Raw genomic sequence first — 18,039 nt, forward strand, 5'->3', positions numbered from 1 at the left:
TCCTAGTTTTGTAAAACAGCAGGGTCCAGGTCTGAAATGCACAGTCACAAATCAATGACACTGTATTCTGATAACAAAACCCAAGTTTTACCCCTCTCTCTCCCTGATCCTGCTTCTCCTTTCATAAGATTTACGTGCCCTTGGCAGCCAGAGCCTACAGAAGTGGGAGGAGTGCCAGTGCCCACAAGTCAGGAAGGGGGAGGCTGTGTATCTGGTAATATGCTCCCCGATGGTGTCTGCGCCTCGTGGTACCTGGCGGCGGTGCTGCAGTAGCATCTCTGGCCCCTGCTCCTCCCACAGCAGCTGCTCTGCCCAAGGTTTCTGCAGCCTCTTAGGTGGAGGTGTTGTCGGCAGCCTGCCTGTGCTCCCAGCTCCCTTCTGGGGCCCAGCCTAGGCCCCCCTGAGGGTCAGGCTCCCTTCCCATGCCAATGCTGTGTGGCCATATGCTGTAGGGTGCACAACTTAGCAAACTGCAGATGAGAAACAAGCCCCAGTTTCCAGACCGGTCCTGAACTTCAAAGGCCAGGGGGCCTTCTGTTCAGGGTGCCTCCAAGTTCATGGGGCAAATATCAAGCAGGGCAGAAACGGGAGAGACACAAGTCTCCTCGAACTTCCAGCAATTTTTTGACAGTTTTCTTTCTCATTGACTCCTTATGTTGGCTCAGGAGGAGTTCCTACAAGGCGGGGGGGTACGTAGGGTTCACTTGGAACTTAGCTGTCTATGACTTAGTGTGCAGCCAAGAGGCCACTCAGCAGAAGCTGTAGGTGGCCCAGCTGGGGAGGCCGAGGGCAGGGAACAGTGGTACCCTCGCACTATCATCGTGCGGAGAGCTATGGGTCCGCATCGGGGGCCTCACACTCATCACCTTAGTTATGAGATTAGATTCCAAACAGCACCCCATACACATTTAGCTCAGCCGCCAAACGCGGAGAAAGACACCTTTCAGGGATGCTGCACATCCCCTTGGTGTCTACATACAGCCCCTGCTCCTGGTCCCATGGGGCCAGGAGGCCAGGACCCCTGTCTGCTGCCATGCCACACGGTCTTTCTCTCCTTGCTCGTCCATCAGAGTGACAGCTCTGATGAACACCAGACATTGGGGGATCCCGGATCTGTAGGCACCGTAGAATTTGGATCCCATTTTTGCTCAGACTCCTGTTTTCCTTCTAGTGGGGACTCAACAAATACTTTGAGGATAGAAGAAATATGTTCCAACTCTTTCTGCTCTGGACCTAATCAGGTGATTTGGGGTTACAGAAGAATGGCCTACCCCATCTCTCAGGACCACTGTTCTGTGCCACTCCACCCCCACCCCCCCAAATGTAGGACTTTCACAGTCGATCCTCCCCCCAAATACTTCATTTAAAGCAGAGTATCTACAATTGCATTTTCAAAGATCTTACTACAACTGCAGTGAAAGATTCCCTGAGAGGCACTGCCTATGCGGGTTATGTAGGGCAACAAGCTGAGAGATTCGGGAGGAAAGATCAGCTTCATTATTTAATCTCTTCTTGTTCTTGTGTCACTGACCCACCTCCATCTCAACATTCCCTGCTCGAGATTACATTCTGGCTGCCAACTCGAGAATTTATCTTTCCAGCACTCCCTAGCCCCCTGCTTTTCCCACTGAGTGGCTAGATGGTGGCCCCTGCCACTTGGCTTCAGTGAAGCCACATCTCAGGTGTGGGGTCAATTTCCCGTAAATGGACACAGATCCTCTGAGCTGCAGAGTGTGGGGCTGAAGTGCTGAGCACACTCCTTCCTTTGTTGCCATTCTATGTGCATTCCTGAGCAAATCAGGTATTGTCCTACAAAAACTTTTGTTTTAAGTTCTGGGCTTTCTTCCATTTTTTCTCTCCATGTTCACTCATATGCCTCTGAGATGGTAACAGCTTCCCAATGCACAACCACAAAGTACTCTGCAGTTCTTCCTGATTCTGATTATGGCTAAAATTGGGAGTGGAAACATCCAAGCCCCATTTGCTGGCCTGTTTAGAATCTGTTTTCTCCCAGGAGCGCATTTCCTTTTACAGCAAACCCAGGCTGTAGGTCTCAGAGTATAGTCACATAACACTGACGATGGGGATCTGTTCTGTCATTGACTGAAATGTCACCATGCAGCAAGTGATTATCATCACTGTGTGACACAAATGCTCCTAACAAATACTCACAAAACAAGGTGCTCTTAGTCAGTCTACACCCATGGTTGTATGACCTTGATGGTGAGAAAAAAGTACTTGCACCGTTTCAGATCTGCCAGTAGAGTTTAGATTCATTTTAGGGTAAAGACTATTTCAGGAAAGATAGTTTATTGAAACTTTTGGTTGTGTCAAAGTAGAACCCCTTTTTGATTCTGGCTTGAAGGCAATGGAGATCCAAGCTGCTCTTCAGCATATGCCTGAAGATAGCCTGAAGGTCATCTTTATGGTGAGTAAAGAATATCTTTGCAAATTACTATGCTTTGACAGGAGGGTGAACCTGAGGCTGGGTTTTAAACAGAAACTGATTTTCTCTCTCTCTGAGTCTCAGAGAAGGTCTGAACTCCCATAAGGGGAAAACAGTCCAAGATTCTCCAGCGGGCAGCGCTGGTGGTGGGTGGGGTCCAGAAAAAGGAGACTCGGTGGGCTCTGTGCACGGCCATGGCTGTGAACTTGGGGGCAGAGCAGTGCAATATCCATTTCCAGTTCTCTCTTCCTTTGCTGTAATCCCCTCCTACTCTTCTCAGGCATTCACAGAGTTTTGTAAACTGGTCACTGCTGTGATTAGGAGACTAATGGAAGGGGCTGTGGCCACATTTTGGGGGACTATTCTGGGCAACAGAATGGCAGCCCGGAGCAGCTGGCGGAGAGAAAGAGCCGGGAGAGGTCCAGGGAAGGTGGCAGCTCTAAGAGGTGACACATGGCAGCCAGGAAAGTTTAAGAATGGCTCAAGGATGATCTCAGCAATACTCGGGGAGGGAAATTCGTCAATGACTGAGCATTCTGCTTACGACAGCGGTCAGAAGATGTGTTCTTCAGGTATGAAATAGGATGGTGACCTCTGAAGCTTGGAGAACTTGGGAACATCTGGGCTGTACTTAGGAATGAGAGCTCTTTGAATGAAGACAGCCGTGTTTCTCATCCTTGTTGTAGCCACTGGCTCTATTCCTAGCCTCCCCACTCATTCCTTCTGACTCCTATGATGTTTCCACAAATCACTTCACATTTTGAACAAAGAAGATAATCTGAACTTTTCAGTAATGTTATGTCTGATCCTGTCATTCTTCCTACGATCCATGTAAAAAAACAAAAGAAATATTCCCAAGTCCCAATTAACATACCATTATGTTAATAGTAGACAATATTCAGTTATAATAAACATCTAAAGGTAGTAAGATAAAAATCTAAAGGTACTTTGGTGTCTGTTTAACTTACATAGCTTCCCTTCCTTTATCTAAACTATTTTATCACCATTTTGTTCCCTGTTGAGGTGTAGCTATTCTCTGAAAATATACTGCAACTGGAGCCAGCCAGTCAAGGAAACTTACTTTCTATTGGAACTCCATTTGATAACCAGCTAATTGTGGGTTTGGGGTTGCCGTTAGCTCTGCAGATTAGGGCCCCATCCTCTCCTGGGGACAACACAAGATTTTGAGGTGCCATGATCCAGTATGGAGCCGCTTTATTAAAGAAAGAAAAAAAACACAAAAATTTGAATCAAATAAGTATTCAAGCAAATTTAGTATACTGAACTATTTTAATAATGAAAATATGTATTTTACAAAACATTTGTTAGTTTAATTTTTCTAGAGTGAATACATTTATAAGTGATGCTTCAGAGAATTCTTCAGATTTTCAAAGGAATGTTTAAAACAACGCACTGACACCTATGTGTTATTTCTAGACCTTCTGATACAAATATCATCTCATTTTACATTAAATTAGTCAGACATCAAAGAGGTGACAGATTTACCTAAGATTTAGACCAATTTACAGGTATAGATAGGGATAAAACACATGCATTTAAATCTGAGCCCCATAGAATATATGTAATTATAAAATCAGGAAGCAATTTAAAAAACTTTGCTTTTTTGGAAAGTTGCACTGTTAGCATGCGAGTAGTGTTTCCACATCCCTTCCTCCAGCTTTCTCTAATATTACATCTTATGTAACCATGGTACACTTATCAAAACAAGAAATTAACACTGGTACAACACCATTAACCAAACTACGCACTTTACCAAGACTTCCCAGTTTTTCCACTAATGTCTTATTTCTGTCCCCAGACCTGTCCTGGATACCACATTGTGCTTATTTGTCACGTCTCCTTACTTAGTTTCCTCCAATCTGACAGTGTCTTGGATTTTCTGTGTCTTTGACGACCTTGAGACTTTTAAAGAATACCAATCAGTTATTTGGTAGAACATCTTTCAACTTGGGTTTGCCTGTTTTCTCATGATTAGACTGAGCTTTGGTGTGATGGGCCCTCTGACTACATCATATCAGGGCGTAAACGATGTTAACATGACTTATTACTGGCTGTGTTAATCTTGATCACTTGGTGAAAGTGATGCTTGCCAGGCTTCTCCACTGTAAAGTTACTATTTCCCTGCTTTCCACACTCCACTAGAAGTGAGTCACTAAGTCCAGCCCACAGCCAAAGATAGGGAAAGTAAGCTTCACCTCCTTACAGCAGGAGGAGTAAAAGAAATGTGTGACCAGATGTTAAAACCCCCTCAGTAATTAACTTAGTATTATTTTTTTTTGGTGGGGGAGAAATACTTTGAGGCTATGCGAATATCCTGTTTCTCCTTACGTTTTCATCCACTAACTTTAGCATTCATCATGGCTTTCGCCTGCAACAGTTATAACTGGGATTCTAATGGTGATTTTGTATTTCCCTCATTCTTTTTACATTTATTACTTGGGATTCTTCTGTAAGGAAGATTTGAGGGAGTGACTTTTTAAGCTGATTTAGATGCACTGTAAATGGCAATGAGATTCAAGGTACCATGAATGTTGATATAAACTTACATTTATTATTATTGAAAAGCACCAAAGCCATACTAAGTAAAGATTTAGGGCCTCTTAGGAAGGCAAGAGCAATGCATTTTAAACAATGATATACCTTTAACTGTGACAGAAATGGTATGATGAATAGCACCTAATGCATTTTTTGCAATACATTGGTAATTTCCAGAGTCTGCTTCTGAAACCTGAATGATCTGCAGAGTCTTCTGGAAGTTCCTATAAAATGTCCGGTTGATGGGTAGTGTTCCATCTTCTTTTATCCAGTATATAACTGGGGTAGGCCTGATAAGACAAATAAAGATGTTACAAAAAAATAAGATGACCTAACTTTTTTTTGAGGATGAATTTTCCTGAAAGTTTATAACAAATTCTTTATATAAAGACCATGAGAAATGTATAGGTACTTCAACTAGCATCACACTTTTCTAAATAATGCTCAAAACCTTAAATATAAGGCTGTAAGCTACCATTTTCACATAAACAGAATTACACTAATTTATGGCACACCATAAACTTTGACTTCAAAGATGCAGTGAGAATGCTAGCATGAGTTACTTTACTGCATTGACCTATTCATTTTCTTCAAATCCTGATCACCAAGGCACTCCTGGAAAATTTGACTATGTCAATCAAAAGAATTACCATGAAATTACTGATATCGAGTTATAATTTTTTATCAGCTGGATTTTAAAATACACAGAGAAAGAGATGATATACATATTTGTGCCCAGGAGCTTTTGCACACATTTCCATATCAAATGGAACAATTTTTCTATTTCATAGCAGGCTATCTGATGATGTAAATGAAATGATGAGAGAAAAAGCACTCTTTTCTTAATTTCATTATTAGTGATATTTTCAAATGTTATACCAATTGATAAGAATAGATCAAAAGCATGGATTACTCACACTATCTCTCATCTATGTTTCTTATTAAACTATGAAATATAGAGATAGATGAAAAGCCAGAACACCAGCTTAGAGCTAAAAGACCTGCTTCCAAGTTCCAGCCGTGTCTCTAAATTGCTCTCTGACCTTGGACCTCTGACTTCTTTGGGCCTCAGTTTCCTTAGTTGTCTTAATAGGGATAATAATGCTTGACTTGATTAAATAACTTTAGAAGGTTTTCATGAGGGTTAAATAAAAATCCATTTGATACAAACATTTACTAAGCACTGAATTATAGATCAAGAACTGAGTTGTACTTTGGAAAGATAAAAACAAAAAGGAGTGGTCCAGGCCCTCAAGAATGTCACAATATTTGTCAGAAATGCAAGTGGGATTAATTGATGGTTTTTAGAATTGATTTTGGCTTACTTAGTTGAATAAAATAATTGAACATATATATTTGATGAAATGGCTTCTAAGATTAGATGCTGTGAATATAAAAAGAGGCAGAAAATGTGAAATCATTTTGAAAAGCTGAAGATACTAACATGTAGAATCTGATAGCATATTACAGTGTTTCTTTATAGTTACATTAATCTGCATCTCATATGATCTGGAGGTGAGAGGGCGATGGGCATAAAAGCATGAGGTCATAGCTTAACCAACTCATGAATTGTTCTGGAGGCCCAGTACTCCACTGAGCAGGTGCTAAGAATTATAAATATTTTGATTCTATGAGTCTTACCCTTGTGATTTGTAAGTGCTATCTTTGTTTTATAACATTCTGAAGTTTTAAAAAGAATTTTGGAAGTTTTATAAAATTTCCAAATACTGAACCTGTTTTAGTTTTTTATATAACATATCATTTGTGGGAAGGGGAAATCACTAAATTGTGAGAAAGTGTACTCCCAAACGGTTGAAGGTTGGTAGAGTAACCCACTTTCTCACACAATGATGATGAAAATTGCAAGGGTTTCGTTTTTAATTCTGGTGGGAAAGATATATACTTAATGTATCTTTAAAAGGGTTTTTTTTTTTTTCTTTCTAGTTTTCAATTGCTTGAGGAACCCAGTGGTGTGTAGTGTGATTTCATGACATGGCCAGCAAAGGCTTCCACGCATCTCCTGCAGTGAAGTTAACTCCTGGAGGCCGATTCTGGGAAGGAATGTGAGACCGTTGAGTTAGCAGGTCAAGGAGAACACAGATCATGACGTGATCACAGCATGTTTCTGAGATTCTAGAAAATGTTTTCAGCCAATGCGCCCATATCAATACTACTTGCTCTGTGCCAGGCATAAGAGGACACTATGCAGAAGCTAGCCTCTAATGTGTGCTGATGAAATAGTTGTTCTTGTATCTGAGGGAGGGAGGCCTCCCAAAACTCCTGTTAAGGGCACATGGGTTCTGGGGTAGCATCAATTTTGAGGTGCGCATAGATGAGACATTAGAAAGAAGCTGGGCTTGTGACTTGCCAATAGGAAGTAGTGGAAGGGATAGTGTGCCAGGTCCAAGGCTAGGCCCAAAGAGGCCGCATGTGCTTCTGTTGTTAGGAAAATAAGCCTGGGCTAGACTGCTACAGGGATGTGAGAAACTCAAGGCCAAGAGCTTGGCTGCCTTGCCTAATCCTGCCTTCAGTCAGCAGCAGACCCTCAGAACTGTGAACCCATATCTGAGCCACCTAGCAGACCTCTGAGCAGGCTCAACCGAATCCGCTCAATTGTGTTATAATAGATCTAGCCCATTATAACACAACTTCCCTGTAGACAAATGATCAATGATAAGTAGCTACTGTTAATAAGCCATTAAGTTTTGAGGTGGTTTGTTGCACACAGTAGAAAAAATATAATTATAGCAGTCCTAGGGTCCTTACTGATTCTTACTTCAAGAGGAGCACTATTACATTAACAAATATTAATAATATAAGATTCATATGACCTATTTTAGAAATAATTATCTCTTGATGCTTGATGGTATTAGTATAAGACAATGACTCTTTCTATGATATTAACACTTCTCTACCAATTTACTGTTTTTATAAGAAATGTACATCAAGACAGAAAGTGTTAACTCACAGTCCTTCTGCAATGCACTCTAGTGAAAGGACATTTCCTCTTAATTCCTCTTTGTTACTTGCATTACCTTCTGGAGTTAAAAATGTTGGTGGCCTCTCTCTATTTGATTTAGCTGCAAAGGAGAAAATTAATATGCATTAAAAGTTGTGAATATGTATTTCTAGAAACATAGTTACTATCTAAAAATTCTAATCCCTTTTCAAAACCATTTAACATTGTGAAATTTGTTAAACTACACATGCATACTTTGCCTTACAAATAGCCGTTACTCACTCAGCCAGAAAAAGAAACAATTCTGGTTGCATAAGCACTAATAGTAAGGACTATTTTCCTTTCGTACATTGCTTTAATTTGGGTTACACGTTTATGAATTTTTTGTGGTTAGGCAAATTTTCAAAGTGTAGATATAGAAAGAAAAATCATGTTCTATTTATCATTTAAAGTTAGTGCTCAGGTCAAAGCGAAAATTAACTGTCTACCATTTGGGAGTTGCTAGTTTTTTCTGAAAGGTATGATAATGGAGGGTGTATTTAGGTTTACACTACGGACGATATTATAGTTAATTCCTTTGATTAATCATGGAGATAAATTTGTGGTGGACCTCTCGCTTACCAAAATGCCCAAACTGCAAACAAAAGAAAACAAAACCAGAAAGTTACTGATAGAGGTCTGGCAAATTGTGTCATAAATTAAGAATAGAAATTGAAATTGGTTTTCTCAATGAAAAAATAAAGAGGGCTCAAGTCAGAGATCTCAGGGAGATTTAAACAGGCCACCTTCTTTTCTATGGAGATGTTGCCTAAATGTGGCCTTATCTTCTGATGACCTCTCAGAAAAAAGTAAAGTAGGAATCATACCATATTAAGGTTCTATAGCCCTTTACAGTTTTTTTTGACACTTTAATGCGTTAACTATTTGATGTTCACAAAAAAAGAATGAAAGGTAATATATGAAGTATTCTCATTTCTCAGAAGAAAAAACTGAATTCCAGAGAAAGTATTACTTGAGAGAAATTAGAGTTTTCCTAAGATTTTAGAGATAGTAGAGGAAAACTTACCCCTCTGAAATCACTTTGGGAATGGTTTTGAGGCCTCTATTTTTCAGTAGTATATTAAAGTAAAATAAAGTAAGACAGAAGTTGTGGTATGTCTACTCTGGTCATTGATAATACTGTGATTTTTTTTTACTTTATATCTCAAAAGTAAAAAATTAATAAGATAATTAAGAAGACCCCATATCCAGAACCCATAATTTTCATTGATTGACTCTGTACCTTTTCTTTTTAAAAGAATGAAGTTAAATGCTCTATTTTTAAAAAGATTACTTCCACTGAAGATAGTAACTGGATTTGAAACAAAACTAAGAGAAATACTATTGCTAATTATGTGATATCGATAATGTCATATGAAAACAGATGGGAACTGTGATGACTTCCTATCAAAATCCACTTACTATGAGTTGTTAAAAGTTACTAAGACTTTGATGAGTTAGTATGCTAACAGGTTAACGCACCCTGCCAATCATTATTTAGTTTAAGAGAAAAATGTATGAACAAGACAAAAAATGAAAAATATAATCCTGAACATACATGAAAGATTTTTTCCAAATTATGTGAAATGGTTATTTACATGAAAACAGCTACAATAATTTTAATTCTTATACATACAACATGAAAAATGTTTTAGTGACATGTTCGCAAGCTTACAAATTTCAGAAGAAACATACATTTATTCTAGCGGCATTAAACATGTAACTAAAAATTTCATAAAGAAATAAGGGTACATAGCCATGAAGGTGAAGTTAGTGAACTAAATTCTACAATGAAGGAGAGAATATCAGTTACAATCACCATAACTCACCACCATAAAACTCAGTGTCACTCAAATTAGCAGCTATAGTGTCATTCAATTCATCCACTGAAATAAACAGAATATTATGAAGAAAGCAAAAAGTAGGGGAGAAGGTATTGTAAAAAAAAGTATTGGGCAACAAAAGCAAACGTATACAGCTACGCTAACCAAGTGCCATCCCTACCAGCTAAAACCAGAGCTTCACGTTGTATGCGACTAACTCACTAATTCACTCGGCTACCCCCAACCAGTAACGTGTGACCATGTAACTGAAGCTGCAGGACTGCCAGGTAAAGGCACCATGGGGCATACAGCACAACACAAATGCTCAGAACTCCCAGTAGATTCAGAAAGTTACCAGGGAAACAGTAATGGTAATAACAGCAAAAAATCTAAAATACAGTATTCAGGGTACGTGTGTTCTTTAGCCACTATTCACAGGTAGTTAATATATTTTGCACATATTTGTAAACATCATTGAAAGAAAGATTCAGGAAGCTATACTCTTACCTGAAATCACCTTCACAGAAATAGGTTGCTTCTGCTGTATGGTTTGAGTGTGATTAAATCTGGCGTAACAGATATAGTCTTCACGGGTATCCTCTGGGAGAACATTGGAAAAATACAGGTCTCCATTCAGACCCTGGGAAACCCTCTCACTTTGTGGCAGTCTTTGAAAGGCTGGAGAAAGGCAGAGAGATATCCAGATCATTCCATCATAAAATGGTCTCTTTCCAAATTAGCAAGATAAATTTATCTACTAATAGTTCTGTGAATTTCACTTGAAATTTTCTCTGAGTAAAAGCAAATAACTGTAAACAACAATAGCAACAACAAAATGACATATTACAACTCCAGTGATACCTGCCTGATCCTAGTATCTCTGGAGTGGGGCAGAAGAGAGATTAGAGTCGTACAAGTAAAGTGTTTTACTAAGCAAGTATAAACCAAAACACGTTTTACCGAAAGAGGTTATGTGACTTTTCCTAATATTTAAATTAGTCTTTAATTATTAAACACACATACACACATGCCTTAGAAAAATACCAGATTTTGCAGTGTATAATGCACTCCCATGTATAACGTGCACCCATGTTTTAGGCCCAAACTTACAAGGGAAAAAAATCTTTCATTTTAATTTTTTAACTCAAATTTTTATTAGTTTACATTTAGGTACTTGTTTTTTGGATCATAAAGGAATTTTAGCATTTCTTTTTTAACATATTATGGTACAAGAAATTATATGTAACAAATAATTACAAAACGCAAGAACAGATACAAGGTACAAGAAATTTTATGTACTGGTAAAAATTTACGATATTTACGCATCATAGAAGGCTGTTGTAAATTCAACAAAACTGATGATCGTATTCCAGGGTATTATTTTGCATATGGATATCGTTATTGATTTCTAGAGTTACACTTTTAACTCATTAGCATAAGTTAAAAAATTAAAAACATTTATATAGATACGGAATTAGTACTACCCAGGTATAATGCGCATCCTTATTTTTCCATCACAAATTTGGGCAAAAAAGTGAGCATTATAATGGGGTGCATCTGTATACACGGTCGGACACCAAATACTGTTGGAGCACCTACCTGTGTGCTAGGCCCTGGGCAAGGTGTCGGGTACACTGGGGTCCCTACCCTGTCTGAGCTTGGGATCTAAGAATCATCCAGCAAATGTGCAATGAACAATAGGGTACAATGATGGCACTATTCAATGCTGCAGACTCAGAAGCCCTCCTTACCCAGCCTCCCTCACCTCCTTAAGCTTTTCTGAGTTACTTATCACCTTCTAACATACAACATATTTCACTTGTCATACATATATCTGGCTTATTGCTTGTCTCCTGTGCTAATTTAAGTTCCAGGAAGACAGACACTGTTGTCTACTGTGTCACTGCTGCAGCCACGAGACTGCACCACGTCCTTCACAGAGGCCGTCATTAAAAGAGTAACTGTCATTAATGTCCAGCCTCTGGTGTACAATGCTATGACCAGGCATCCACAGCATCCCTAAGGTGGTCTCCCAAATAGGACACATGTCCATCGGACACCCAACAAAATCCCCAAACACTATTGAATAAGTTCCCCAAAGTAATTCTCAAAAAACCCTGAGGCCATCCTGTGGTCACCAGCCGCCCCCCAATCCCTTCACCCTTCCCCCCATCCCCAACCCCCTCCTCCCCCGCCCCCCCTCCATCTAACAAAGGGTGGTGGTGGATGGGGGGAGGGGGGTTCACGGTGTGAGGGATGTAAAAATATAAAAAAACAAACAAACAAACAAAAAAACAATTGCTTTTTCTCATGATCCTGACTTATTGAAGTGACTTATATATCAAAATCTTAAAGACTTAAATTCTAAAAAGCAGCCAGTATTGTTCATTGAAAAATACTATTGTAGCAAAAAAAAAAAAAAAAAAAAAAAAAAGAGTAACTGTCAGCACTGACTCCCCAGCTTCGGGTTCACCAGGCCCAGTTAAGGAACTGTCTAGCCTCAGGACTGGAGGAAAATTTTTCTATGTAGATGAAGGACTTAGGGAGGTGGGACAGCTTATTTACATATAAATTTCCAATTGGCTGGCGAATGTGCATATGAAGCTTCTGACTCATTTCACAGAGCCTTCACTGTGAGAATTCTTCAGCTCTGAAGTGAGAGGACTAGGAAAGACTGCATATTGCAGGTGCCTCGGGCCAGGGCGTGTCAGACCAGCGGTCTCCACCAGCCTGAATCATAGCTGTGCTCCTTCTGTGCAGGTGCCCATTCTAACAAGTTACGAAAGGCGTAGTTTGGTTTAAAACCTGCAGCTCCTTTGGGCAGGAAAATGCAGGGAAATGTGGAGCTAGAGCTTGCAAGAGCGCAATGCAATATACAGATGACATATTATAGAAATGTACACTTGAAACCATATATAAGTTTACTGATCCATGTCACCCCAATAAATTTAATAATAATAATAAAAAGGAATGCTGGTTAGCCATAATAGTCAAGATGGGGATTTGGCTGGTGGTTACAAATTCATAGGTTTGAGTTGTTAATCCGTAGGGAAAGGATTGTTTTAAAAATAACTTAGAAAAATTAGGTACATTTATTTAGTGAATAGAAAGAATCAAAGATAAGCATACATTTATTCTCTGGCTGTATTTTATTATAGACAGGTGTTGGTAGATCAAATTAAACTGCCCAATGAGTTCTTTTGCATTACGTTTGAAAAAAATGTATGCACATAGGAATAACTTAACAATGTGATCTCGCAAGAAGAATACTATACAGATCTGAATTTTTTCACATATGCCAGATGCAATTTCATTGGAAAGATTCAGATGCTATGCCAACAGCCTAAAATATATGTAAATGACATAGCCAGCAATATAACATGGAAAAAAATTAGTTATATATTCAGATGATTCTGAGACTTTACATGTATAAGTCTCTTTATTAAGTGGAAAGGTCATCATTTCTGAATAAGAACCAAGGACCAAAATATTGGATCTCATTTTTGTAATGACACTTGGATACTGTTATTCGCGATGCCATACACCACTCATTTACATTTGATTTATTACTTATTATTTCAAAATCTGTAAAAGCTGTGATGTAATAATAGGAAAAATACATTTCCTCATTTATTCACATATACATTTATTTTCCATTTCTTTGTGACACTTTCTCTGAGTGCTTTCAAATAAGAAAAGTCAAAACTGGAAATTCTGTTAGAGCGAAATTTTATCTTTGGTCCACCCAGTCTGGCCCTACTGGCCTCCCTCTGCCTTTACACACTAGGTGCTCCTGACTTGGGAACTTGCATGTTTTCCCTTTACACCTGGATATTTAGGGACCTGCTTTGCTTGATCATTCATGTAAGTCTCAAAATTGTGCTTATTTGGGGCAGCCAGATGGCTCAGCTAGCTAGGACGTGAGCTCTGAACAACAGGGTTGCCAGTTCAATTCCTGCATGGGATGGTGGGCTGTGTCCTCCACAACTAGATTGAAGGACAATGACTTGGAGCTGATAGGCCCTGGAGAAACACATTGTTCCCCAATATTCCCCAATAAAATTAAAAAATAAAACAAAACTGTGCTTATTTTTCTTCAAAGTACTTATTGCCAACCATCATATATTTTCTAAATGCATCTATTGTCTGTTTCTTTCTCCACCCCCATCTATTCCTACTGCATAGAATGTAAGCTCAGTGACAACAGGAAATGTTTGGTTTATTCAGAGCAGTGCCTGGTACATGGAAGGCGCTGAAAAAATTGAGTAAATGAATGAAATGACGTGCTATTTATTTCAATGAGCATTTATTTTTCTGAGCATCTCTAAAACACTTTATAAACATTTTATGACTCATAAGAGGTAATAATTTATTGTGATAGCAAATAATCATAAGACTCTTAAAGAAAGAAAATTCATATTTTTAAAACTTACAGTTATCCATCCAGAATATTATAGGTGGTGGTAATCCAACTGGGGGTCTGCAGGGAAGCACCAAAGGCTGGCCATTTTGAAGTGTCATTGGTTCAAGTTTTTCTTTGGTCCACAATGGTGACCCTAAAAATAAAATAGTAACTTCCATTATTTCTACATTGAAAAAAAAAAAAGGAGCACCAGAAAGAAAAACTAAACTTTTGGGGAAATAGTAACTTGGAATTTATGTACATTAAGATAACAAGAAAATTATTTTTAAATACAGTGATAAAAGTTTTTTAAAAATGACAATTTTTTTGTACTGCCATTAATACTATAAATTCTGAGTCAGCTATTCCAAGCTTAAGAGCTTATATTAATGGAATCATTAAGAAACGTAATTACAAGCATGTCCTCCACAAAAAAATGGAAAACTCATAAACGTCAAGAGATTTGTTAAATAACTGTACACCTACACCTTTGAATATCATACAGTATTATATATTATGTAAGTATACTTATGAGATTGACATGAGAATACACATTATCACAGGTAAGTACAAAAAGGTTATAGAATAGTACTTCAGAAGAGCTCATTTTAAACAAAACAAATATGCCTAGAAAAAATTAGAAAGAGCAGTAGTTATTTTCTTGACTGGAAGGATACAATTTTTTTTCAGTTGTAATTTTATTTTTTACATAATGAACACATATTACACATATAATTTAAAAAGCTTTAAAAATGATCAGAACTGAAAATAGTTATTTTTCTTGAAATACATGCTCTTGGGTTGTTGAGAGGATTTGGGTACAGACCACTGCAAAAAGAGCCACAATAATATCCAGGTAGTTAGACCACTCTATTTCTTGTGAAATTTTAAAACAAAAGTGTTTTAAAAAATAACACTTAGACCTCAATTACCCATTGCATACTGAATTTATTTTCATCTGGCTGTAGGAAGTTTGCTTGTACATAAAATACATGAGAAAATAATTAGATCAATTTGAAGAGGAAACGCTTTTCTTACTCCTGGTGTTTTATTCTGGACTAACGAGCACAGTAGTACCTCGGTTTTTGAATGTCTCCATTGACGAACATTTCAGTTTACGAACACTGTAAACCCGGAAGGAAATGCTTCGGTTTTTGAACACGCCTCAGAAGTCAACCATGTCACGCAGCTTCCACTGAGTACCAGATCCTGAAGCCTAACTGTCGGCTGTTTTCGAATGTTTCAGAACTCGAACGGTCTTCCAGAATGTACTACGTTAGAAAACCGAGGTACCACTGTACATAAAAGACATTTTGCATTGACAAAGCACTAGGCTGAGGAACTTAGGGTAGAGTGGAAAGGAGCAATAGTTTTTATGCAAAACAAAGTCAAAGTAATGGAATCAAAGCCAATATTTTCTTGTAATAGTTTTGGGATGATGAAACAGATGCTGTCTCAGAACCACACTTTGAAAAGGTCCAACTGTTGGGTGGACAGTCCCACTTACTGGATGGACGGATGACAATGTTATTAGAAATGGCAGCTCCACGTTCATTCCTGGCTGTACACTGATACACTCCTTCATAGGTCTCTGCTTTCCCTTCACTCATGATGTTAATTATGAGGGTTCCTGAGTCGGGCTTCATGGTCACAAGCGGGTCTTTATCTATGTCAAAATGAGTCCCATTTTGGGTCCAGGAGAAGCTGCCCAACGCATAAAAGATTAAGCTTGTTAATGGTCCAGAGAAACAGAATTACTTTTTAGCAACCTCCTAGCAGTTTATGGGTTTCCAGAAATAATTATTAGATTTTAATACTCAGTAAAAGAGCAATCAGCTCCTTACCTAAAATGTTTCATTGAATCATGACTTAGAAACTAAGTGCTGGCCACACATCTTAAGGTACTTGTCTTCACTGGAACTAGCTGAAATCTGACTCAATAAAGAAATCATGCACACAAATTGCCTGTCATTTTTCAAATAAAATGCAGGAAGTAGGTCTCCTAGGCACTCTCTTAGAGCTTCATTAGCATTTTTATTATAAACTCCATTGTTCATAGGGTTAATAACCTATCTACAAAAATTTGCTCTGGGCTGAAATGTGACAAAAAAGGCCTTCATGAGTGATCAGACAAGGTTCATATTACCTAAATGCAAAGTGTAGGTCGGGAGGAGGGGAAGAAATATGAGTTCAGTAGTGTTGTAAATGCTAGTTATTAAAAGTGGTGATTCTATATATATGTTGAGAGTTTTTAATCTAAAGATGATTTTGTAAATTCCTTAGGAAGTATTTCAAATTGTCAACTGAAGTTCTTCTTTCTCAGTGTTCTCTCTATAAAAGATTCCCTTATACAGAAGTCACATAATGATTTGTGACATTATGTGTCACAGTGCTCACATAATTAAAGACTTTATAGTGAATCACAAATCAACAATGGCCACGCTCTCACAAAAGCATGATTCTTTAAGCTTCACTATGCTTACCATGCCCACTGCTTCTACTTGTAGCAGTGTTGTCACAACTGCTAGGGCAGGAGGTAGTGGGGGCAGGTGCTACTGGCACATACTAGGTACAGGTTAGGGATGCGGCTAAGTACCTCCAATGCACAGGACAGCCCCCAGCCTCACAACAGAAAGTTACCTGGCCCATGACATCAATAGTGCTGGGAAAGAGAGATTCTGCCTTACACAGAGTAACAGGAGGTATGCAGTAAATGTGAAACTGAAGGGGAATTTCACCACATGACATCATATTAGGGCTTGAGTGCTACACGGTTTCTAATAATATGGCAGAATATACTGTTTTGAAGCAAATGTTTGACGAAAGTTTTTGATGTACTTGAATATTTAGTACCAGTTAATTTTTTCTGAGGTATCAGTCTGTAATTCTTTAGTAAGACCAGTAATAGACAAACTTAGAAATAAAATATTTAGAAACTTTCACCTCTTTCTTACTTAAAAATCCACATTATATTTTAATAATAATCCAACTCTCCAAAACTCCTATGTATTACTGGACAAGTTACAGATCATCCACGAATTAGCTGTGGGTTCTTGGATAATTTATCTGGCATTACTAGGCATCAGTTTCCCATCCATAAAACATACGGGTCTCTAATATCTCTCCCACATCTAGAATGCCATGATGCGCTTATGCCAAGATCCTTTTGGAGAATCCTGAGTTCTGAACCCTGCGAGGTTTGGAAACCCACTTAGGACTATTTTACAAACCTCTCTAGAGAGAGGAGAGATCTTAGAAGTCATAAAATTCAACTTCCTTATTTTATAGATGAAGAAACTGAGCCCCAGAGAAAAGAGATTTGCCCATGTAATACGGCCATTAGAGCCATTAGAAGGCTCTTACCACATCTCTCCAGAATTTTTGAGCATTTCGCAGAAGGGTATGCGTACAATCTTTTGAGTCTTTAAGATGAAAAAACTGACTTTAATTAAGCAGAGAGACAAAACAATGGACCTGTAAATGATACCCTAGGGATATGCAGGACCTGAAATTAACCCACTATTAATATCAACACTTACTTTCAGTTATAACAAAGTGAAAAGCACACCCACCTTGGAGGAGGTTTCCCTTTGGCCTCACACTGGATTACAATATTCTCCCGAGGGTCAATAATGTAATCTTTTGGAGACTGTTGAGTAATGGTTGGAGGTTGTACCACTTAATTGTAGAAAGAAGAACAACATAAAGAAATAAATCATTTACTATAATAGCAAACATTTTTTCTAAATCAAAAATCACTTACCCTAAATAGGCTCCAAATGTTTTTAGTAATTTCTACGGTGGCAACACACAC

At 38.4% G+C, this 18,039-nt stretch overlaps 1 protein-coding gene across 36 annotated transcripts in view; it reads right to left on the reverse strand.

The window, feature by feature from the left end:
• NRCAM (neuronal cell adhesion molecule) overlaps positions 1-18,039 on the reverse strand; it is a 316,248-nt gene that overhangs the window by 51,818 nt on the left and 246,391 nt on the right. For 27 of the 36 annotated variants that reach the window (XM_081079610.1, XM_081079588.1, XM_081079607.1 and 24 more), the window contains 8 exons: positions 17,798-17,903; positions 15,733-15,929; positions 14,257-14,379; positions 10,331-10,501; positions 9,830-9,886; positions 7,971-8,082; positions 5,108-5,292; positions 3,528-3,659 (listed from right to left, as the gene is read on the reverse strand). In XM_081079610.1, coding sequence (XP_080935736.1) covers positions 3,528-3,659; positions 5,108-5,292; positions 7,971-8,082; positions 9,830-9,886; positions 10,331-10,501; positions 14,257-14,379; positions 15,733-15,929; positions 17,798-17,903 — 1,083 coding nt within the window. The remainder of the gene's footprint in view (positions 1-3,527; positions 3,660-5,107; positions 5,293-7,970; positions 8,083-9,829; positions 9,887-10,330; positions 10,502-14,256; positions 14,380-15,732; positions 15,930-17,797; positions 17,904-18,039) is intronic. The other 9 variants (XM_081079603.1, XM_081079602.1, XM_081079593.1 and 6 more) reach the window with 1 other exon arrangement.

This window comes from Rhinolophus hipposideros (genome assembly GCF_964194185.1).
Source record: "Rhinolophus hipposideros genome assembly, chromosome: 18".
In the NCBI taxonomy this organism is placed as follows: Eukaryota; Metazoa; Chordata; class Mammalia; order Chiroptera; family Rhinolophidae; genus Rhinolophus; species Rhinolophus hipposideros.